The 24787-nt window shown below is 36.4% G+C and overlaps 1 protein-coding gene across 1 annotated transcript in view; it reads left to right on the forward strand.

Moving 5' to 3' along the window:
* TMEM241 (transmembrane protein 241) overlaps positions 1 to 24787 on the forward strand; it is a 453749-nt gene that overhangs the window by 18472 nt on the left and 410490 nt on the right. The window contains exon 2 of the mRNA XM_044065763.1: positions 17085 to 17131. Coding sequence (XP_043921698.1) covers positions 17085 to 17131 — 47 coding nt within the window. The remainder of the gene's footprint in view (positions 1 to 17084; positions 17132 to 24787) is intronic.

Consider the following 24787-nt stretch of genomic DNA (forward strand, 5'->3'; position numbering starts at 1 on the left):
TAACACTTACCAAGCAATTAAATATGTGTATGCTGAGACTTTCAGTGTTTCGAATTGCTGGATTTGCACAGCTTTGCCGACAGCATACAGGGGGTTATTAATGACTACAGTCCCCCTAGGGGTCAATGAGACCTGGGAGAACTTGATTTATGATACCTCAACCATTACTTCACAAGATAAAATAGCATTGCACTTGTCTGTTCCACAAAAGGGAACTGTGTGTTTTTATAAAAATGATACTGTTCAGGTGGGTTGGAGCAATTGCATTGTGACTGTTCCTTATAAATGTTACACTAAAGGTAACAATGTCTATCTTTATTGGAATACAAACTACGATTCATTTCTTGGAACGATGCACAAAACACTTGATGAAGTAAAACATAATTCTGTTCTTTATAAACAACTGCCTATAATTGATAGCAAAATGTTTCATGCAGGGAGAGTGTATATTCATAGCAAAGTTACTACTAAAGTAGAGGACTGTTATTTTGTGTGTGGCAGAAAGGCATACAAATGGTTACCTGAGAATCGGTCCGTCAGTTGTTTTTTGGGTTACCTGGTTCTGGCCATACGACACACTGCAGTTTTGCCTTGAGGGAAAATTCGAAATGACCAAGAGGTCGTCAAGAAACCTGTAAATCCAGTGGGACAAATTGATGCACGTTGGAAAGACCATCATTCCATAGGCAAAGGACTGACACATATGGACTTGAGTGATAGCGTTATATCGTGGGCAGGCATATTACCGGCATATGGAGCAGTGAAATCGATCTAGGAGCTGAGAAAACTGTCGAAACTTCTCTAAGTAATGAGTAATGCAACATTTCCGCTCTCAAATTGGTGACTGATGAACTGAATGCTATGAGAACTGTAGTGCTTCAGAACCGCATGGCTCTTGACTTCACCCTAGCGGTGAGAGGTGGTACTTGTGCTTTAATCCAAGAAGAATGCTGTTCGTATATTCCTGACCATAAACACGAGATAGACAATCATCTTGAGGTAATTCAGCAAGTGTCGGCCATGACCAAACCAGGCCCAAACCCACTGACGGACTTTTTCCAGAAATGGTTTGGGGGATGGGATACCATCCTAATGAGCATCCTGATTGCCATTTGTGTAGGAATGCTCCTACTGGGAGTATGTTTGTTGTGTCATCCCCTGCATGAAAAGACTGATTAAAGATTTTATAGACATGTCAGTTTCTGAAACCTTATATCAAAGTAATGAGTTTGAAGAACTGTTAAAAGATTGAAAATGCTTTCATAAGTTTAAACTGAATGACTCTCTTAACTGCAAATCCAGAGTGGAAGAGGTTAGGAGAAGAAAACAAACTGTTTATGCTTATTTTGAAAGTAGAATAAAAGTATTAAAAGGGGAGAAATGTCAGGAAAATATGTATTAATGTGTGTATTAGTAATATGCTTAGTGCATTTAGAGCTTGAAAAGGGTTAACACATTTATTCCATTTCATACTGCATAAATCTGTACAAACTGCAGATGCTTTCTGACCTTGTATTAGGTTCATAGGTTCATAGGTTCATACTAGGCTATCTGCCCAAGGGCATTTATAAGCCTAGCCCATAGTTATGTGGCTTTCGCCACCCCTTTAGTTTGAATAAAAACTATGCCTATATAGGTTCTTGCTTGTGCCTTGGAAATTTACTGAGAAGCAGATGATTTCTGCTTATGTTAGGAAAATAATGAATAGAACAATACTATTTGTATGAAGCTTAGATAAGAAGTTCCGTTTGTGCTGTGAGAAAATACACAGCTGTAGAAGCTATAGATAATTAGGACAAAGCCTGTTTGAAAATATGAACTGCAATCAGCATTTGCTTGTATCTGAATTAGAAGAGTACCTTGAAATGTAACACTATACAATGGAAGTTTGTAAACAAATTAGTGCCCACCAAGGCCAGGTTGTTTTTCTCAAAAGTTTCTCACAAATCTAGTCATGTCAGCAGAAAATCTGAGTAACATCTGCTGTAGAACAATACTGAAAATTGTGTTTGATTACGTCAGCCATAGAAGGCCATGTCTTGTAAAATAGTATAAGAATAAGCATACTTCCTGTTAGTAGTTAGACAAATCCTTGTATTTGCATGTTTTTGTCTCCTTGCGGCAAGTAAAAAATATACCTTAACTGAACCTTACATCTATTGGTCTTTGAAGTTTTTTCCTTTGACAGTAATAAAGGGATGTGTTGCACTTGACCCAGTGTTTCAATGAGAAATATCTAATTTATTTTAGGCAAGTGAGCTGACAGCCTTGTATGTCGTTTTCATAGCTTCCTTTTGGTTTGTAGGACAATATAGGTGGCAATATAGAGCTTTAACAAGATTGTTTGTTGAATTTTTGTGTCTGATTTCTGCTTTCAGTTTTCATCGAGTTTGTATTGTCTGATTCTTACTTTAATGTGAGTTAATGGAAAATAAGATCTGATTTCTTAGTGCTCCAGCTGCAGGAACAGACGGGAAGGATACTAAGGCCACTCAACATACACAATTTTCTCAGGCTGTTAAACCAAGCATATAAACAATGCAGTAGCCTTGAACTCAAAGCAATAACACAAAATTGTTAGTTACTGTATTTAACAAGTGGACTGTTAGCAATGTGCATCTTGATTTGTTATAACCCATGCTGAAGCAACCCATACTTTGTTTTGTCCCTTGAAAACTAAAGCGTGCCTTCAGATTTTTTTTTTTTTTTACTAGAGTCATAACAAAGTTATTTCAACACATATATATTTATTTGATAGGTACATATGTATGGAATGATTTTATGCATTTGTGGATTAGATTTAGATAAGTAGCTTAGTTCAAATGATTTTTCTGACATGATTCATGAACTAGACATGATGCATCATAAGGATATATAATGAACTTGTACTATAAATATATATATATATATATATATATATATATATATATATATATATATATATATATATATATATATATATATATATATATACATACATATATGATTGGAATGACTGCAGGGGGACTCTGGTGCCATATTTTGGTTGTCTGTTCTTCAGTTTGCGTTTGAAAGTTGGTAGCCCACAATTTCATTGGAGTGGGTGGGGTTACATAATTATGCAGGCAAATTATATGTTAATCAGTGTACAGATTTGTACCTATTTTTCATGTGCCTTGTCCAGATTTTTGATGTTTCCAGGTTGAGAGGTATGATGTATATATTATTTCCAGTGGTGATGGACAGGTTGACAGACGAGATCAGACAGGAGTCCCCGTGGACTATGATGTTTGCAGATGACATTGTGACCTGTAGTGAGAGTAGGGAACAGGTGGAGGAGACCTTGCAGAGATGGAGATATGCTCTAGAGAAAAGAGGAATGAAGGTCAGCAGGACTAAGACAGAATATATGTGTGTGAATGAGAGGGAGTATAGAGGAATGGTGAGGATGCAAGGAGTAGAGGTGGTGATGGTGGATGAGTTTAAATACTTGGGATCAATAGTTCAGAGTAATGGTGAGTGTGGAAGAGAGGTGAAGAAGAGAGTACAGGCAGGATGGAGTGGGTAGAGAAGAGTGTCGGGAGTTTTTTGTGACGGGCGAGTACCAATAAGAGTGAAAGGGAAGGTCTACAAGAGGGTAGTGAGACCAGCTATGTTATATGGGTTGGAGACAGTGGCATTGACAAAAGGCAGGAGTTAGAGCTGGATGCGGCAGAGTTAAAGATGTTAAGATTTGCACTGGGTGTAACGAGGGTGGACAGGATTAGGAATAAGTATATTAGTGGGTCAGCCCAGGTTGGAAAGTTTGGAGACAAAGCCAGAGAGAAAAGATTACGCTGGTTTGGATATGTGCTGAGGAGGGATACTGAGTATTTTGGGAAACAGATGCTAAGGATGAAGCTACCAAGTAACAGAAAAAGAGGGAGGCCTAAGATAAAGTTTACGGATGTGGTGAGAGAGGACATGCAGGTGGTTGGTGTGACAGAGCAAGATGCATAGGACAGGAAGAAATGGAAACAGATGATCCGCTGTGGCGACCCCTAACGGGAACAACCGAAAGATGATGATGATGATGACAGCTGGAAATGTTTATGCAGCTTATGAATGTTAAATCCATTCTTTTTAAAATATGGAATTCTGTTTCCTTGTAATCTTAATGAAGAACTGAGCTACATTTATTTAATGTATTGTTCTTTACTGTTGCCTACTGTGGCTGTCATTATATCTATTGTTTCTGTTTTGGATAAGTTTTACCTAAACACACCTTCTAAATGGCTGTAAAAACCACCTACGTGCATACTCATATATGCACAAACATTTGTATATAGGGGAGAATGACAAGTGAACAAAATAAAACTGATCTCTAATACATGTGTGCATTATGTTTTACATTATGATCACTGTTTTTGTTTTCCGATTATTTATAGTATGGATTTCAACATTCTGTAATATAAACTGTGTAGAGCATAGTTAATAGACTGCATATGTTAATTTTTGCTTAAAGAGGAAAATAATGTATGTTAATTAAGTAGCTTATTTAATTAATTTGTAATTATTTAAATAGTGTAATTTTACAGTAACGTAAATTGCTACTTCAAAAAAATCCCACTTTTTAGATATCACTAATTTATGTACTGTGCTCTGCACGGTTATTCATGTGTTATCTGTAGTCCCATCCTTAGAAGGATGTTAGGTTGAGGTACCAGCAGATTCTGTGATAGCCTGTATTAAATTGGCTTATACAGTTGTAGTCCTTCTTCTTCATTTAATTTGGTTAGGCTTGGATCTCTTTATTTGCAAGTATCTTCTTAAATTTAAGGTCATTACCAGAGTAACGTGAGAAGAACGAAGGTTAATCTTTGGTTCATAGGTAGGTACTAGGCTATCAGCCCAAGGGCCTGTACAAGCCTAGCCAAAAACGTACCCTGGCTTTCACCACCCAAGAAAATTATTTTCCTGTGCCCCTGTCGAGCAGAGCCACAGAGGTGAGCCCCGGGGTGAATTTCCTATTTCCATCCAATCATCAAGATTTTTCTTGAAGAGTGCTAATGAGGAGCTTTGTTTGATATAGATAGGTATTTTGTTTCAGAGTATGGGAAGTTTCTGGGACAGGAATCTATTCCTTCAGCATGTTCAGTTTATTGTGGTGACAAGGTTTAGGTCCCTAGAGCATGTAGCTTGGAGGGATTGGGATTTCTTTAAGTGGAGCATGTCCAACAGCTCTGGGTTTGACATAGCTTTGTATGTTAGGCAGAGATCGCGTCTGAGTAGGCGATATGCGACAGAGTAAAGCTGGCGTTTTTTGAGGCTGTCTGCGTAGGGCATCTGTTTGAGGCTGTTAATCCTCTTTGTGAGGTATTTCTGCAGCCTTTCCAGATGTTGTAGATGTCTTGTGAGGTACATACTAAAAGGGGAGTTGTACTTTATAATGGGTCTAATGAGTGACGAGTAGAGGGGAACAATGACCTCTTTTTTTTTCCTGGATGAGAAACTGTTTGTGATGAGGTGTGCCACGTAGAAGGAGTTCCTGATTACTGTGGCAATGTGATTAACAAAGGAGAGACTACTGTCCACCTGAGTTCCAAGGTCTCTTATCACACTTTCGGTGTTAAGTAGACTACCACCTATGTGGTAGCTCATGGGTGCAGAGGTTTTGCCAAAGGGGATGACGATGCACTTTCTGGCACTGAGCTTGAGGCCATGGCTTTGACACCAGGCAACTGTCTCGGTGATGGTCTTTTGTAGGATGTCCACATCGTTAGGAGTTTGTTATGGCTCTTAGTTTGCAGTCATCTGTGAACTTCGTTAGCCAAAGACCTTCTGTGTTAGCCTGTACTTCAGAAAAGTAGATACCAAACAGGAGAGGTCCCAGGACTGAACACTGTGGTACTCCACTTGTCACTGGTCTGAAGTCGGATTTGGAGTCTGCTACTTTCACAGTGTGGGTTCTGTCAGTGAGCCATTTGGAAACCCGTCTTGTGATGTAGAGATTTATACCTAGTTTAGTGAGTTTATCTATAATTCCAGAGTGGGGGATTGTGTCAAAAGCCTTGGCGAGATCTAGATAGGCTGTGTGAACCACCTTACCCTTGTCTACAGCTTTGATGACTGCTTCAAAGAAGTCTATCAGGTTTAGGAGACATGATTTGCCTTTTACAAACTCGAACTGGGTGAGGTCTAGAGTTTGGAGATTACCAATGTCTTTGTTTATAAGTTCCATGATGATGCATCTCATGGCCTTGCAGACCAGGCTCGTTAGGCTAATGGGGCAGTAGTTCCCAGGGTCCATAGTGGCTCCCCCTTTGTGGAGTGGGATAACCGTCGCTGTGCGCCATTCAGTGGGCACAGAGCCTGAGTTGAGGCTATGATTGAACATGGTGCTTAGGTGGGGTGCCAGTTCATTCTGCAGGTCATGTAGAACGCAGACTGGGATGATGTCTGGTTCAATGGATGCTGTGTTCTTGGCTTTGGAGAGTGTGTTTTTTTTTTTTTTACCTGTGCAGCCGTGATTACAGGAACTTTGCATTCTTCCGGTATAGAGATGGGCCCTTTAGGGGGTGAGGGGGGTAAAGTTAGCACTGAACCTATCTGCCAGGATGTTGGCAATATCAGTTGGTTCTGTATAGTTAGGGCCATTGTGCTGCAACTCAGAGCAGATCTGAGTGTTGCCACTGAGAATCTTGACATAGCTATAGAATGCTTTGTGGTTGTCTTTAGACTCGGTGGCGATTTTGTTTTCATCACTAGCTTTGGTGGATTTTATGAGAGATCTTTGCTTCTTATTGAGGCTGACCAGGGAGTTCTTCCAGTCATGGGATTTTACTCTTTTTTGCAACAGTTTCTTTCTTTCTTCTGTTGTAGAGTTTGTTTATGGCAGGACACCACCAGATTGGCTTCCTTTTTTGGTAGGATAGCATCTTGGTTCTTTTAGGGATAGCACGACGTCCATGGACTTTTATAAGTTCTTATAAAGTGCATTTGTGTAGGATTCAGCAGTCGTACCTCTATTGTCCATCTGCATGGGTGTCGTGAAGTTTGCACTGCTGTCTTAAGAAGCGTGAAGTTGGCTTTGGAGAAATTTTTTACGGTGGTTTCCCTAATGGGGGGTGGGGGCGGGATGTGGATGTCTAGGCTGATTACCTTGTAGTTGGATCTGACCAATGAGGAACTGACCTCTAGTGTGGAACACCGGTCGCCCATATTGGTAATGAACAGGTCTAGGATATTGCTACCCCTGGTGGGGGTGTGGATAAGTTGATCTAAGGCGTTGGAATTTGTGAATTCCAGGGGTAGTTTAAATCACCCATTTATTAGCGTGTTGGGTTGTACCCTAATAATTTCCAGTGTATCAAGAAATGAGGAGTGTGAATCCTGGTGCATAGTGGGGGATCTGTAGCAAGTTACAGTCTGGATTGCGGTCTTGCCCAGAGTTAGTTGCACTTGGATAATGTCGGATGCATTATGCTGAGCAACTAGCCTGAAGGTGTGGATATCTTTAATGAATATGGACACGCCTCCACATTTAGTGTTTCGGTCCAGGTTAGGTGGCCGAAAGGTGTGGTATGAATTATAGCCTGGTAATGCAGGGGTGCCCTTTGGAGCCTTGAACCAGGTCTCTGTCACTGCACAGATGTCGATGTTCTCCTTTTTAAGGAGTGCCTTGACTGAATACATTTTGAGGTTTAGACTTATAACATTGAGTAGCATTACTCTCAGATTTTGCTTGCTTGTGCCTGTTATGGTGGTGAATTTGTCATTTGAACCTTGCCTTAAAAAAGGCACTATAGGGGTGGCAAGAGCCTTAGCCAGTATCTGGAATCCCATGAGCGACAGGTGCAGGCCCTCTCTGGTAAAGCATCGTGGTCTGTCGATCATGTCATCCCAGGCAGACAGATACTAGATCCCCTTAGAATGACACCAAAAGCTTAGCCAGTTGTTGAAGTCAGTCATTTTGTCCTTTTACTGTGGTATCATTCTGGGTGATGGCAGAATGCTGCTCAGGGCTAGGGTCATACCTGCCTGGGCTACAAGATCAGAGAGCTCCTCCATGTCTCTTTTCACGTAGTCCAGGGAGGTACATCTCGGGGCATTCAAACGAACATGGACAATGACAGAGTCATATTTGTACTTGTGGAGTGACCTGAGTGCATGCGTTATGTGGCTGATCCTGGCCCCCGACAGGCAGCTGACAGTAACTTTCTCCTTGTTTAACCTAGTGAGTGGAACATCAGTGTGCCTGACTATAGAGTCACCTATGACTAGAGTGTTGGGTACGTTGTTATGCCTTATGGGCTGTGGTTGAGTGGCACACTGAGTTTGTGAGCTATATATCATTTGGGTTGTGTTGGGGGTGGAGGTTTCATGCGTTTCTGCTTTGGAGGTCTCTTGCTTGAGCAGATTTTTGAGAGCCTCTGCGAAAGTAGGTGTGTGTTTTGTGTTGCTATGTGTGTGTTTTGGTGGTGTAGGTTTTGAGGGACTATGTGGCGTGTGTGGTGTGGTGCACCCGAGGAATGGGCTATATCGCAGAATAACCTCCCAGCTTATTTTACATTTTTTTCCATCTTGATTTCTCCTTGTTTTATTCAGTGTCTTTTCAAATTCTGTTTCCTTAAACAACTTTTAAATCTAAACATGTTATTTAGCAGTTCTGCAAGTATACATCCAGTTTTCTGCTGCTTTAACTGATTCTTTGTTAGTTTTGTTCAAATGATTAATTTGTTTTAAATTCTTTTTGATTCCTTTATTTGTTTTAGTATTGCCCTTATTAGTTGTAGAAGTGAGGTTTGTTCTTAAGTTGTTGTTCACTTGTTCTTTCTTCCACCTCCATGGTATGTTCTTCTATAGAGTACCTGATACATACTTTCTGCATTCTAAGCCAGTCACATTTGTATCAAACTATAGCATGCTGATTTTTTTTCCCTGTAAATTTTGTAGTTTTCATTCCAGTGTGAGTAAGAAATTTAGTTTCTTTTAGGGTTCTCTTAGAGCTTGTTCTAATCTTCTTCAGGGATCTTACAGTAGATCAATATGTTTGGGTTAGATCCCACTTGCCTTGCTTTATTCTGTCCAGTGTGTTTTTACCAGCAATCCCCTTTAACCCATATGAAGACTCTCACCTTTCTCTCAACAGTGTTCCATGGAACCTTGGTTGGTGAGTGAAAAACCCATACATAGGAGGAACTGCAATGGGTTTTTCAGTTCTTTTCGCTGCTGACACTGCTGTGCATACCCTTTTCCATCAGTAGAGTGCTTTGATCTTCTTTGTGGGTTTGAGTCACTTTGCCTTTACTGCTCTTCTGAGATTTTTAGTTATATTTTTGTACCCAAGGTAAAATATTTTCTTCTTTATTAGACTGAATTGCTATCACTTTGTATTATAATTCTTTTCATAGCTATATTTGAGTTATGGGTACTCTAAATCTAAATATGACATAAGGTAATACATTATTTTGGTTATTTGATTCCCTATTTTCCCCATAGATCAGCTTTGCTGACTTGTGTATCTGTATCAAATTTTCTTTCTATTCTCATTTGTTAATGAGCTGAGCTGCAGAGCTGCTTCCATCTGTTTTTACATTGCCACATTCAAATTCTGAAATGCCTTTTGGATCCTATTAATACCTCCTTCCATATTTTTATGTTGCCTCCATTTAATTTAAATTCTTGATTTGCATCTGGCATCTTGGATTACACTGAATTGTTTTCTACCTGTGAAAAGTCACATAACTGATTAAAAATTCCTTGAAGGCACACACTATACTAGTGATCCTCAAAGATATTTAAATCTCTCATCTGTTTTCTGGAGTACATACACTTTTTTGGAAGCCATTGAACCCTGTATTACTTCCACAATATTTTGCTTGTTCACCATTTTAATTAAGAACTTTGTATTTTTTGTTTTACTCATTGCTGACTATTGAGCCCTACCCCACTAGGAACTGAGTTGATCCATTGCTTCAACAAAGGCAAGAATGCTGTGGCCCATTCATTGTGGAGTGAGAGATGAGCAAAGTGTGAGTGCGAGCCATCATTCCTGTGTCAGGGATTAGGTTTTCCCCATCTAATCCCTCCTCACAGTGGATTGAGAGCTGTACTATGACTGCTAATAGTCAGCACATGTGTGTTACTGCATATTCCATCTCCCTTGTAAGAGGCGAACCACTGCAGTTTAGACTTGCTAGTCTCATTACTTTGAATGATACACCTGCTTTACTGCCACTGTTGGTAGAGTAGAAAACCAAGCTGCCGTACTCTCCCAGGATGGGACAGCTGATGTCAATCACTCATTTCCATCCTGTCCATCTTGGTTTCTCTAGCACCCCTGCTACTCATTGAATGCAGTTCATTTATGGTAGTCAGAACTTCATCCTTCTGTGACATGGGTCTGGGTTGTGGCTATAACTTTTTTATGTTTTCATAGCTGTTCTGAAATTCGTATCAGTGTGGTCACCAAAGCTCTTTATGTAAGTAATACAAGTGTTTGGAGCCAGACTTTTTACCATGGGTTATGTTTAATTTACAACAATCAGTTATTGTTCAGTTTATTTGGTATTAATTGACTTTATTACATCATTTCCAATTTTAAAGCCTGAGATGAGCTTCATGTTAAACTGCCCAAATTATAATAGGGGCCTAGCTTTTTTTCCCTGTTTAACCTAATGTTCCTCTGAATGTAATAAAAATAGGTTACACAATATAGGGACTCTACGTAGCATGTAACGCCATATTGGAGTTTTTTCAACCCTGTGTATTAAACAACAAATAAAACAGTGACCTATATACAGATATATTAATATAAAAGAAAACTAACCATAGTAAAATTTGTTCATGCAGTATATGTTTCCTTTTTAACAATTATCATTCATTCCAGTTGTTTCTTTCCTTTAAAAGTCATCCTCCTCTTAAACATTATTATGTATTTATTATTCCCTCATGTTCTATCTAATTTCCTTTCTGAAAGGATCTCACCATGAATTATTTTATCTCCATTAAAATATTCAGTATTTCGGTAATAACTGGTTTAGATTTTTATTTCATTTTCTTGTAACTGTTTTGTTTTTATGGAAGCCAGTAGCATTAAACTTAATAAGATGGTGTTATGTCTAGGAAATTAAAAGCCTATGTCCCATCTCAAAGGAATCCTTTCCTTGGTTACAGTGGTTTTCTCCCCAACACACCTGATGAAACATTCTGTAGAGAATTTCAAAATCTTCCAAATCCATTGCATTGCTAGAACACATGCTCCCAATTGCCCCCCTCTTTCTCATCACACCTCCAACATTTGTTGTCTATCTGAGGAAAAATTCCATCAACTGACTGGAGTATAAAAATGGCTATGCAAACATTTCCAAGTAAAGATCATAAACATTAGGCGCCATAACTGTCTGTTTCTTGGTACATTGCTTTTCTAATCTCTGTTCCAAATCTTTCTATCCTTCTCTGACTGATTCTTATAATTATCATTCATTATTTTATATATACTGCTAATTATTCCTTTTTTACAGCTGCTTCTGTTGTAGGTCTGATTAAAAACCTTGCCATAGCTGGTCATTCACTTAGCACTCCCCTATCACTTACTCTTTGCATGTACTGTATGCAGTTATCAGTCCTTGGTGTGGGAGGCAGAATTAAGAGGAACCTTTCCACTTTAATTCTTGCTTATGGCCTTTCACGGGACCTCCTAATTACTCTGTTATTCTATTAGGGAATGCAAATGCTTTCTTTGTCCTACTGTTAAAATCGCATCTGACTGCATCAAATGCTTTCTCTGCAGTGATCCACAAATAATAGCTGTGTTTTATTATATTCTGCTTCCCTCTACATCATCATTGTTATGTTAATTTTGTCAAATGTTTGCCTCTCCACCACAAAAACCACATTGATTCATATCTTGTCAGTTTTGGCAACATCTTTGCCATTCTGTTATAGAACACTATTACACTTTAATAATGGTTCAAAATTGAAATTGATGTGTATGAAAATGGGTTTGAAGGGTTCTTTCATAAAAGATGCTGATTCTTCTCTACTATTTAAAATACTGTTAAAAAATCTTCCAGATTTTGAGCACTTTTTCTTCCCAACTTGTAAACTTCTTCAGGAATAAGATCTTTTGATGGAGACTACCCTGTTGATTGATTTATACATCTCAGTTTTTATAGCATCTCTTCCTGTTTTAGCTATTCATTTTTGAGCTTTATCTTCTTCTGAGCTTTGGATAATTTAAGTTTTCCAAGAATATTTCCATTTGTGCTTTTTCCTGGTTTCCACGTTCCTGTACTTTATGCAAATTTTAGAAGTTCTGGTTATATTTCTTGTCCTAGGATCTCTAAACTCTACTTTCTGTTGCCTAAACCATTGTGATAACTGATTTTTGTGATCTGAAGTTATTAAAAAATAGTTGTTTAAAAGTAACCTTTCTAAACTCATGACCATTATCCAAATACTGTTTTCTCTTTAGCATTCTGTAGTTGCTTCATTTCTTGTTCTGTGAGCTTTTCTTTATTCTGCAGTACTTTAACCTTTCACAACCACTCTAAGTAATCCATATTACTGTTTTCCCATGTCATTCTCTTATTCCTACCTTGTTTCAAAACTCCATTTTTATTTTTTTATCCCACTGGCTTTCTTTTCCTTTTGAAGAAATTTCTGTTTTTTCTAATAACTCTCAAATCATTTCCACCGATCCTTTCTAAAATTCTTCTGTTTCTAATAGGCGATTTGGAAAGCAGTACTTTCTCAGTTTTTCTTCATTACTTTACATCTTTAGTTTAGTTTTTAATGGTGTGTGAGCTGTAGTAGTTATTTGGATGTGTGCCTCAACTTTCAGTTATAATTCAAGAGAGCCTGTGTATTTAACTTCTGTACAGCCTAGTCCAGTTATCATAACTTGGTAACTAAAATGCAAATTTTGTCCGAGTTTCTGCTATTAAATTAGTGACTTCAATACCAAATTTTCTGACATATTTCTAAGAAATCTGCCCTCTCTTGTTGTATTTTCTCAGTCTTTTTGATAGAGCCTTACCATTGCAAACTAAGTTCCAGTCCCCACCCATAAAAATAATCCCAGATGAAAGCTAATTATTTCTCCCAAAATTATCTTAAGCTCAATAAGAATAGTTTTAGGTGGAATATAAATATATGCCCCTGCTAGTAACCCCTTACTGCCAAAAACTTGCCTTTATTATCTTTTTTCCCCTCTTCTCTCATTACTGGGGACACTCAAGCAATCAGATTTATCACTCTAGTTTCCTTTTCCCTGATATGTTGTTGAATACCCATCATAAAATCATTTCTTTGTCAAATTCAGATGTTCATTTCTATCCAGATGTGTATTCTGTAACATTGCTATTTGCAGCCCACATTTCTTGATATGATTCAGCACTCTGTTTTTTGTCTATAACTATAAGCCTGTGTACATGCCATGATAATATAGACAGAGTATCCATAATTATAGAAAGCTTCTCTCCCACCTATTACACATGACATTTGTTTTGAATGCATATTTTCAAGTTGTAGTTCACATGTACTCATATTTGGCATTCTGAACTCCTCTTATGTAGTTGCTTCTTTTTCATGTACATTTGAATCTGTCACATTTTCAGAACTTTTTACTTTAGTGAAAACACCCAAACAATTATTTTTTCAGAATCTCCTCATTCTCTTTTAGTGTGCAGAAAACTGTTTATACTTTGTAAAAAAAAATGAAGTTTATCCCCCTCCCCTATAGGAGAATTTGCCCTAAATCTATGTCTGTACCCACAGGCATTACCTATTCTAAAGTTAAGGTTACCCATGTTTGAGTTCATATTAGAGCCTGTGTTCCTACTTACACTAATTTGTTCTCTTTTCTTTTGTTATGTATATTCCCCTCCCAGATTTAAAAAAAAAAGTTTGCATAATTTCAGTAAACATTAACTTTAAGCCTTAAGAAAATGTTTCCTGACTACAAATAAACTAAACAATTTACTGTTGTGTTAAATGCATTAATCACATTCCAGAATTTCAAACTTAATGTATTTTCACTGCAGTGCTTGAAATGTCATTTTAAATGTAAATTACACTGCACGGAGAGAGATTTACAAGTACAGAGTGTTCGGAGATGTAATGATTGGTTGCAGCTGCCCACAGCTAATTTACAAGTAAAAGCAGTTAGTAATGAGGAAAAAAAGCTAGTAACTTTGCAGATGCATGAACAAATTTTTGTAAATTTTGCTCATCACACACAATGCAGACCTACTAATTGCTAATTCTTGCACCTGTAGACACTATCTCTCACCGAGAGCATTTGATAATTAAAAAAAAATAGCTTAATGACTTGGCAAATACAGGAAAACTGCAGTTTCCATGCTTTTCATCACATTTTCGTTTTTCAAACATATTCATTTAAAAACTTTCTGTAGCTTAAACAAATGATCTACCCATGTAAAATGGGGAAGATCATCTTTATTCTTCATATAATATGATCAATACTCTTCATCTGTCCCCTGCCCCAGCAGACCAAGATCACAACATTGTATAAACTTTAACTTGCTTCTCTGTCCAGCCTGTCTCACCTGCCACAGTGAAAAACCTGGATATATTACAAGTAAGAAAAAATACTTTCATGGTTAATGTCTTTAACATGCAAAGTAATAACTGATAAAACATTTCCACCTAAGTTACAATAGCCCTGATTGTACCGTATGCCAAACTGCTTTATAGCATAACATGTAATTTATATCATGAATTTTGAATGCAGATATTAACAAGAAGAAACAATATTTTACTTAGTTATTTCTTTAGTCCTTTCTCTGCCCTTATGAACTAAGTGACTGTAAAGTGAGGTACACATGTTAGTCAACCCACCTATTTATCCCAGTCAACAAAATTTCAACCCAGCCACTTATTGTCCCATTTATTCTGTAATTTCACAGTACTGCTGGTCTTCTTGTTGGTCACTTCCACCTCTCAAAATCAGTCCCTGCTTCAAATCTAAAGTACTCCTGATTCTTCTAGTCAGCCCTGTATTTTTTCTGTCAGTCAAGTATTTTCCTTTGCAACAATGAAAAAGATTTTACTGGTAAAGTCTCACTATTGACTTTGTTGTTATCAGAAAAATGAAAAGCAGAGTCCCCTTGCTTCAGTATTTATTAACTACTTGCTTCAGTATTTATTAACTATTTTTGTAATTTCCTCCTTAGATTGTCCATACAAAAATGGCTTTTACCCATTGGGGAAAAATAATATGAAGACAGCTGGATATAGCAGCTTGAATCTTAACACCTGGTTTTTGATATTCCCTTATTGTTCAGCTAAACTTGCTTCTCTTCTATCTGGTGTACAGCGAATATTAATTTTCCATAAACATTCTGTTGTCTCCAATTTTTAATACTTTTCATTTCTGCTGGTATGCTTGCAACTTTACTAATACAGGTTTTGGATGCTTTCTCTTGGAGTATACATGCAATGCTATTTCATTTAAAGCCTGTTACGGAACACCAGTTCAGTTGCTTATTTATACTTTCATAAAATTAATGTACTCTGTTCCTTCCTGTTTCTCTGGTATAGCAGCAAATCTGTTTTTTTATGCACTATCTTCTAAGTTTACTGTTTTTGAAAGAGCTCTTTTTAAAAATCCTCAAGCTCAGTCAGCGTTTCTTCATTTCATCCTCTAATTTTTGCACTATTGTCAGCATAGCTGAATACCTAGTTAAAGCTATTTGTTCCAGCCTTTTGTTAATTGACTATTTTATTACTGGAAACCATCCTCTGTACCAAAGCTGGAACTTGAACTGCCCCCCCCCCCCAACAGCTGCAAGGTTCTTCCCATACAGAATTTTTTTTTCTTGTTTTCTATTTAATTTGTCTGTTACTTTCTCCAGATTTCTTCTTTACTGGCATCTAGTCAGTGTCATTACAAGCCAGTAAGTGAATTTTATCATATTTGATTTCTTTAAGGGTTTTTTCATTTCGTAATTGCAGTTTTCATAGCTCCACTGGGAGACATCTAATAAATCTGTCAGTAATTGTGCAGCCATCTTGAAAGTCCATTGTTTAAATAGGTTCCTTTTATTATTACTTTCCATCATTAGCATACAACATTGCATTGTTATTTAATGTCATATTTATGTTGTGTGGTGGTTGTGATTTATTGTTTTTAATCATGATAAATGACTTCACCGTTTTTAAGGAGGTGTAAGGCTTGAGTAAAAAATATTTGTTCTGATGAAGTCCATATGCATTGATGATGGGATGAAAACATTTGCTTAATGAACATTTTCTATTTTAAGTGATTTATAATAAGCTCTTTTGCTATGAGCCATTAGACTGGTGGAACTGCGGTATTTGTGGTATTCCTGCCTTTGCGCCAATATGTATGTGATTTTCCTTTTGGTTGCCTTCCTAATTAGTGCATTTGTAGTAGTTTCATAGTTGATTTATGCACTTATTTTTTGATTCTTGGTTTAGGCCATTCAACAACGAATAAGCCTAACACGGTTGTATATGTTATGGAACAGAGAACAGATAATGGACATTCATTTGTTGTAAAACAAAGCAGAGCTATGAGCCTTATCTAGCTTGCAGGTTACTGTTGCTGTAAACAGTTTTGGTCTGAAATACAGAAATGCATTTTGTAAGTTGTAATGTCTGAAATAATTTTACTAGAGAAAATCCATTGTGGCACCTTATCTTTTTGATATTTCAGTATAGGTCTGACATCCATATTTGTGTGTTTGTATGGCTGAGCATCTATTCCCCATTATTCCTTTCTTGAGTGGGGTTAATCTTACTGGCTACAACTTGGCCAAACAGGTTATCCGATCATTGCAAACCATATGAAACTGCTTTGCTTCATTTTACATTGGGATGAAATTAAGATAAGTACATGTAACTTAGCAATTTCAAGTGTTTAAACTTGGCAAGTAAAATAAATTCCATTGTGGTTTTTACTGGACATCAGCTTAACAATATATTGTTTAGGTGCATCAGGGAATATTTTTAAATATGGTAGTGGCATGGCTGCAAGTTTTAGAGTTCTCCTTCAAAGTATTTGTGTTTTCACAACTTTTGGTACTGGAATAATGCTTGAGTGAGCTAACAAATTTAATCTGATGTTTGTTTTACAGTATGTCCTTTCAGTCTTGAAATTTACCTATCCAACCTTATTTCAAGGGTAAGTACAAAAACATAAATAAAACTATTTTTTTCTTCCATTTATGATCCTTTCTACTTATCTTCTTACTCACTTGCCCACCTTACTTTTCTCATTTTCTATGTACAACCTGGATGTTTTTTTTCTTTCATCCATTCCATATGCATAAAGCTTCTGTCTTCTTTTTATAATATCTTTTATTTTGCCTTCCTCTTATACATTGACTGTCATTTCCAAGATGGGCATTATGGTTTAGTTATTCTGTTTTTCTAATGATTGCTGTTTCTGTGTACAATCACTAGCTGTCTTGTTTATGCGATTTCTGCCATGCATATTGTGTATTTTTCCAATATGTCATTTTTTTTTTCTTTTATGAGGTATTATATGTTTATCCACTACTTTCAGAATTTCTGTGCTTGGGTTATACCTTCTATAATATATGGTACATTTACTGACTTGAAGTTTTGTTGCACTTGTATGTTGCCTTATTCTTTTTCCTTTAGTCAGATAATACTTTGATCCAAAACATTTCTAACTTAGTATAACTTTTCTGTTAAACATTTTGGAAAATGCTGGTAATGTCAGGGCTGCTGTGTAGATTATTTGCAATTTGATGTCGGCTTTATCCTTTTTTTTTACCATGAGCTTCAGCTGTTACTTGGTCCTGGATAATTTGTGATGACAAAGTAACTTTTGGTATGTAAATTGTGCTGATTTAAGTATGTAATTTCTTTGTAATATTCTGTGGTAATCAGACATTGCTATACATTTTATGCTTTTAAATCTAAGGTTTTCTGTTTAAGCTTTATAAGATGAATTGTGATGGAAGTCCTGACTTAAGTGGCAGTGATGTGGCAATTGTCTTTAGAGTATTGGTTCTTGGCACATTCAGAGCAGCTGTTGTCACTATCTTTGCTAACAAATGTGTACCACAGCCTACTGCCTATGTAATTGCCACTTTTAACTCATTCATCTTTGGTGGTAGTCCCCGCCTGCAGTCAGCATTTATTGGTTACCTTGCAACCAGTTATAGAGAGCTGTTGTGTATTTTGTATACAGTTTTATATTTTTATTCTCCAGCTTTGAAATGTTTATGTGCTTTGTGTCAACAAGCAGAGGAATTAGTCATATTAGAATGGAGAGCAGTAATAAAACAGGAAATACATTCCACTCCCTTCAGTTTGACCAACAATTAGTTTGCCCAAGCATCCATATCTAAAGTTATTTGTTACATTGTTGTGCATTCTTTGATGCTGTCTTTGATTAATTTAGTTTGCTGTTTATTGATACTGTAGTTTTCAATCTTTCTCTATGTTGCTTGCTGTGCCTTTCTCCTGTGTGCAGCAGTGCAACAGAAGACCTCTTCCCTTGTGACCCCCCCTCCCCAACAACAAGACAGTTTTACCTGTGCTGGCTGTCGTATCTTCATAGAAGTCTAAAAACGCTTGTTAGCAAAATAGAATGCAGTAAATATGCAAGTGCAATTTTTGTCCATAGTTTTGTGGCAAATTACCACGTTCCTTCCAGATCCCAAAGGCACGCTTTTAGTCTTTTAATGATGCTGTTAATTGTGCATAGATATGTCTGCAGTGTATGAGTATGTTTATACAACCCGTAATAGGTTAGTATTCTTTCCAGATTGTTTTATTCCTTATGCCTGTTGAATGCCAGAACAGGCTGTTGCTCCCCTGCAGCCCTGAACTGGATAAAGTGGGTAAATGGATAATGAATATGTTAATGAACATGTACAAGATGGTGTGTTCCATAGTGCCTCTAGGGGTTCATTTATTTACTATAGAATAACTGCATTTTAGTGGGATAATAACCTTACTTTGATAATGATAGTACCTTTTATTGGTTTTTGTTGACGTCTACCATAGTGTTCTCTTTAATGTTAATGACCCAATTCCATCTGTGTGTTTGTGCGTCTGTGTGTGTACGCGTGCACATGTATAGTATATATGTATGGGTTATGTTCATTTGTCATTTCCCTTTATTGAAAAAGAAAAAGGGTGGTCATTTAATTAAACTCATTTGATTGACGTACTACATTTTATTGACATTCACTTTATTAAAAAGTGTGAAATATGTTATATAAAATGACTGCTGATGTTTTGAAGGACAGGAATTACAATGCAAATTAGTGTTGATCAGTATTTTTACCATGATAATTCCCTCAGTTATGTTGCTTCACCATGTCTAGAAGTTATATTCAGTGTGTAAGGAGCCTTCTTTTTTCTCCATGGTTGTGCAACTATAGAATTAATATATTTATGTTGGGGGAGCAGGGAGCTTGCCCCTCTGCAAAAATACTTTTGAAGATATTGTGAAGACTGGTAGAGAAGGGTGAAGGCTGCCAGCTTAGCCAGATAGAATTTTATACATAATTCTATTATTTGTAAATATGAATGTGAATCACAGGTTTGTTGCCTTAAGTGAAAAAAATGCTGTTACAAAAATGTGGCAACAGTGCTCTCTACTGACCCAGTAAAAGCCTGTGGTGACCCTTTGATCTAAATTCGGCTCCGGTAGGGCTAGATGAAGGCTTCCTGCCTATTGTTTTAAGGCTAAAGTTAATGGGGGTGGTGACAGCAAGAGTTGGAGGCATTTAAAAACTTTTTGAATCTAAGTAAATGGAATATCCATTTTGACGTGAAATGTAGTACTTCCAGTATTGAATTTTTAGATGCAATGGTTAACAAGTTAGCTCATGAGACTATAATGACTACAGTATTTTGTAAACCATTTTCTAAAAATATACTTTTGCTTGCTTGTAGCTGCCACCCTAAGCACATTAAAGATAACCTTCATAAGTCCCAGTATTTAAAACTGAGAATTTGTTAAGCAGGAACTGAAACTATTGGACAGCCATTTAGCTAAAATGGGATATAATCCAACATGTCCTTAATACTTTCAAGTTAGTACTAATGAGACCATCTAAGCATAATCTTATACATGGTGACAGGGAGAAATCTGACACCAGTGATTCTGAGTTACTAAAGTTTAACATGATATATGATAGTAATTCTTTTAAGTTCAGGAATGTTGTTTCCCATTATTGGCACATTCTGAAGGTGACAATTTTTTAATTATGTACCATATACATGTGGGTTTAGTTTACAGAAAGGCTACACAGTTGGCCAACTTTTTAAATGGTATAGGCAACCAACCATAAAACTATTGAGGGTGAATGCATATACATTCAGGTATGTTACTGATGTCATAACTGTTCACATTGTAAGGTATGTAAAACAAAATATTTTACGTCTAATACTTCCAAGACTTTTGAAATCTGGTATCGTATCACCTGCACAACTGAATGGGTGATGCACGTGGTTGTTTGCTCCTGCAGTGCATGTGAGTTAGACAAGCAGACCAAGGAAAAAAATGAATTTCATTGCATGTAAATGATATTAATTGTAGAAGAGAAAGTAGCTCATTGTACAAACACTTATTAAAACATAATACAGTTGTTTTTACCTTAATTGGTGTTGTTTATTAGAGGGTTTACGAAAAAATGATTGGCATAGCTTTTTGTCCAGGAAGGAACATCAGTGGATTGTGACTTTAGGTGCCCTTTACCTCCTAGGCTTAAATGATCATATCTGATTGCTTCTTTGTGGAATAAGGTTAATATTTTACAACAGATGTTTTTGTCGGGGGGATCAGTATATGTTTTGGTATATGTATATATTTGCATTTAGGGCACATATTTGTTTAATGGACTGTTACCTTGAACTGTTTATTTTTACCACACGATTGCAGCAAGAGTAACTGTACTATTGTTTACTTTTCTTTGACTTGCAAAAGAAAAGATTTTGCGTTTGTTTTGCAAAGGACACTTTTTTTAAGTTGTGTCCTTCTCTGGGATATGTTGCTGGGAAGTTAACCCTCATTTTACATGTATGGCTGGGATGCTTTAGACTTGCTTGGTTCAGTCATACCAGACTAAAGGAACATGATGACACAGCAGACTTCTTAAAGCATGGCGAGTTTTACTTACTGATTAGGTCTAGTATTTATGATAATGGATTTATTTTTGTTATTGAATTGCTCATTTATTTGGCAGGGGGATTTCTACATTTGTTATTTTTTTTACATTTTCTGACATACTTTTTGTACTTAAAGCACAGAATATGTTTTTTAATATGTATCTGCCTTATATTATTGATTTTGATCATGTGATGGTAATGAAAAGTACTGTTTTTTTTTTTGTTGGGCTTTAAGAGATTTTTTTTTTTACGTTTGTTTTACAAAAAAAAAAAAACACAGTTTCATCAGTTAGGTTGCCATTTGGATTATATTGTTAATATTTTAAGTGCATCGTTAATTAGAGTTACCACCTTTGGGACAAACCTTTGCTCCAACTGTTCCACCCATTTCATTAAGTGAATGAACATGGTTTCTCTTTCAGACTAAAATTATGCTATCAACAGTTTTGAAGAAACAGTAAATAGTATGCTAAATGCAACAGATAAGGAAATATAGATGCTTCATAGATTAATGTATCGTCTTGGCAAATGGTATGTTTGTTGAAGCTATTATACTAGCTAATCATAGGGAGCTCTAAACTCATAATAAGGGAATGAAGTCACGAAAAGAATGTATCACATTTGTATACTGTTTCCCGTAATGTATACTTTACAATTTTCCTGAATCCATGTTTTATTTATGCTTACAATATTATGTATAATATGAAGACAAAAAAGCATGTGTAATATGCTGCAAAGAACATTAGGTTTAACTGTGGGGGATAGAGCCATTGTTTCACATTTATGAAAAATAATGTGCACACTATTTTGTGTACTACTTCTAAAATGCTCAATGGAATAGTTTCCCTGCCTGCTAATGGTCACATTTCACATCACCCAGGATGCTGGTTAAAACAAACAAAAGACAATCCTGACAAAACATAACTACAAATAGGAGATCGAAGTGAAATGGTACAAATTTGGGGAAATATGCTTCAGAAATATGTTAGCACTCAGAATGATTAAAAATACCCCACCATTATACTTTCAGCAAAACTGAATTTTCTGACAGAGACTACACTTTCCAGATTTTCTGACAGATTCTTATTTTCTGACTATGAGGAAAAATTCCTGACAGTTGCCAACTCTGTTTTTAACATGTATTGCTGAAATGCTTTTGACTCTCATACAGCGTAGTAACACAGCTAACTTCTCAAAGCATGGTGTTATTGTTTTGATTTCTTAGCCACTGTGTTTCAGTGTATTTAACTTTAAAAATGAAAATGTGCCTTCTATGAAATATACTTCTAATTTTTTTTATTGTTTTTTCATTTTTCTTTATATTTGATTTGTGTTTTTTTTTTTTTTTGAAGTTTTTATTAGACCTATACAGGAAGTTTTTGCATACTGGGTTTGTGATAATGTGATGCAAGTGTTAGCCTATATATGCAGTTGATTTGGTGTATTGAGCAGTTCATGCTGATGAAGCTTGATTAGTGAGACTGGCTTGTAAGTTTTAGCCATTGTCGTAATAAAATTTGCTTTTTGGATATTGTTTTGAGTGCTGGGTTTGTTTGTATATGTGTTTGTGTATGACTATGTATATTTGCAGTTCAGCTGTAACAAGGAGAAGGAGATGAGTACATTGCTATTTAAGATCATTTTTTTGAAAACTGATGTTAAGTTACTGTGGTATAGCTTCAGTGAAATTCCTGATACCTTATGAGAAAAAGGACAATTGAAATAATTTGGACTGCAGTATGAAAACATCCAGTTTTGGGGTAAGTCAAGATGGCAGTTTTGAAAAGTCACAGACATGTTTTCAGTAACAGGCTTGCCCACCTCCTTAAAGGAACCTGCTATTTAAAAAATGTATGCAGAATTGAAAACTTCTGTCTGATCTTGATATCTGGAAAAAAAACTTTAATATAGAATGGCTGTATCTAACCATTTGAAACTTGAAAAGTATAAGAAATCAGTTTTATTTAAGATCATGGTGAGCCATGTGAGATCTCTTCAGGAAGAAGTGTCTACGTTTTATGGTTTCAGTACATCTTTTTGAAAAACTCAAACTTTTAATAAAAAAATATTGACAATATTTGTTAGCCATTGTAACAGTAAACCATTTTGCATGAGCCTGAATACTTGGAAACAGGTACTCTAACTTGTAAGCAGTGTGAGCAAATGCAACAATTTTCAAATGTTCTTGTAGGAGCCAAGCTTCCCTGTACCTCCCATTAGGAGACAAGCCCACCCCCACCTTATTCTGACTTCATGGTTGTTGTGCACCTCAGAGAAACCCCAATCACTGACAGGCTATGTAAAGCCCTTCTGACACTTTCTTCTGGAGGCTATAAGATTAGACTACCTAGCAAGAAGATGCATATGAGTAATAGGAGCCCATGCAAATATATTGTGAGAGAAAGTACAATCAGCAGTAGAAGACTCAAAGTTATGAGCAAGTGTGTTACAAGCTTGGTTGATCAGAACAACTGAGTGTCAACAGTATTTTACATATTACTTATCATACAGTATGTACCAAATAGCTATATATCCTTACCGTACTGAACTGTCATAAATGGTTAAATGCTTGGTAAGAACTAGGTTAGGGAAACATTTAAAATGGTATGTTTTTTCTGTTTTATCCCAGACCATTGGCACATTTGTACTCTGTAGCTGAACTTTGTATAATTTGCAGCATAATCTTCACTGTGGGGCTGTATTTATAAGATAGCTTAAGAATAACCGGAGAGCTACATTTGTATTTGTTCTTTTATGTGATGTAGAAAATAAAATGTGTAAAGCCTAAAATTGTAATTCCCTTCTGCTGAAAAAAGTAGTTGGACCCAGTATATGAAATGTGTTTGATTTGGGTTTATTATTCTTCTCCAACAAGAAACTAGCAGGCAGTAAAATACATGGAATTTGTATTATAAAATGTAACTGGTTTGGTTTCTTTGGGAATAGAAATGTTTAGCTAAACTATGTATACCTGGAGCACAAAACAGTGTAAAATCAGACAGTCTTGTTGAAGGACATTGAGGTGACTACCTCTAATTTTACTGTAAAAATCTGCATCTACCTGTGTGTTTTTAGGAATTTAAAACAGACAGGCTCAGTATTTTTAATAGTATCAGCTAGAATTATTCAGCTATTAGATTTTTTCATTTTGTCTTGGTGTTTGTGCAACTGATTGTTTTTATACTCCTTGTGCACTGCATTTACCTCTGAATATTTAATGTGTATTAGCACTGTCTTGAATTCTTGCTTGCTTAAGTAAAGTTAATTTACTCTATGATCATGTGGTTGAGTGTTTATGTGCTATTATTTATTATTTGAGGAGAGGGTATTGCTTAGCACTGTTTGTTGACAAGCTGTGGTATCTGCCTTCAGCAAAGGCAGACTGCTTAAAAGCATACTGTCAGTGAGGCATTATTTTTATAATTTGTATTTGGCTATTAAACAAAAGTGGTATCTGTATGTCTGATCATGACTTTGCTGTAGAAAGACAATGCCATCAAGACTTTCTGACTGGAAATTGTTGTTTCAGTCAAATGTTAGCTTTTTCACTGAATACTACTGAAGCTTTGAGTTTTCACATATCTTTGAGTTGTAGTGGTCTCAAGAATTGATTGCACTTGTTAGGGGTAAAGGATCAGTCTACCTCTCCAGAATACTGTTGTTTAGACTGTTTAAGAAAGTGTTC

The sequence above is a fragment of the Protopterus annectens genome, chromosome 3.part0 (assembly GCF_019279795.1).
Source record: "Protopterus annectens isolate FY-2018-M chromosome 3.part0, PAN1.0, whole genome shotgun sequence".
NCBI lineage: Eukaryota > Metazoa > Chordata > Ceratodontiformes > Protopteridae > Protopterus > Protopterus annectens.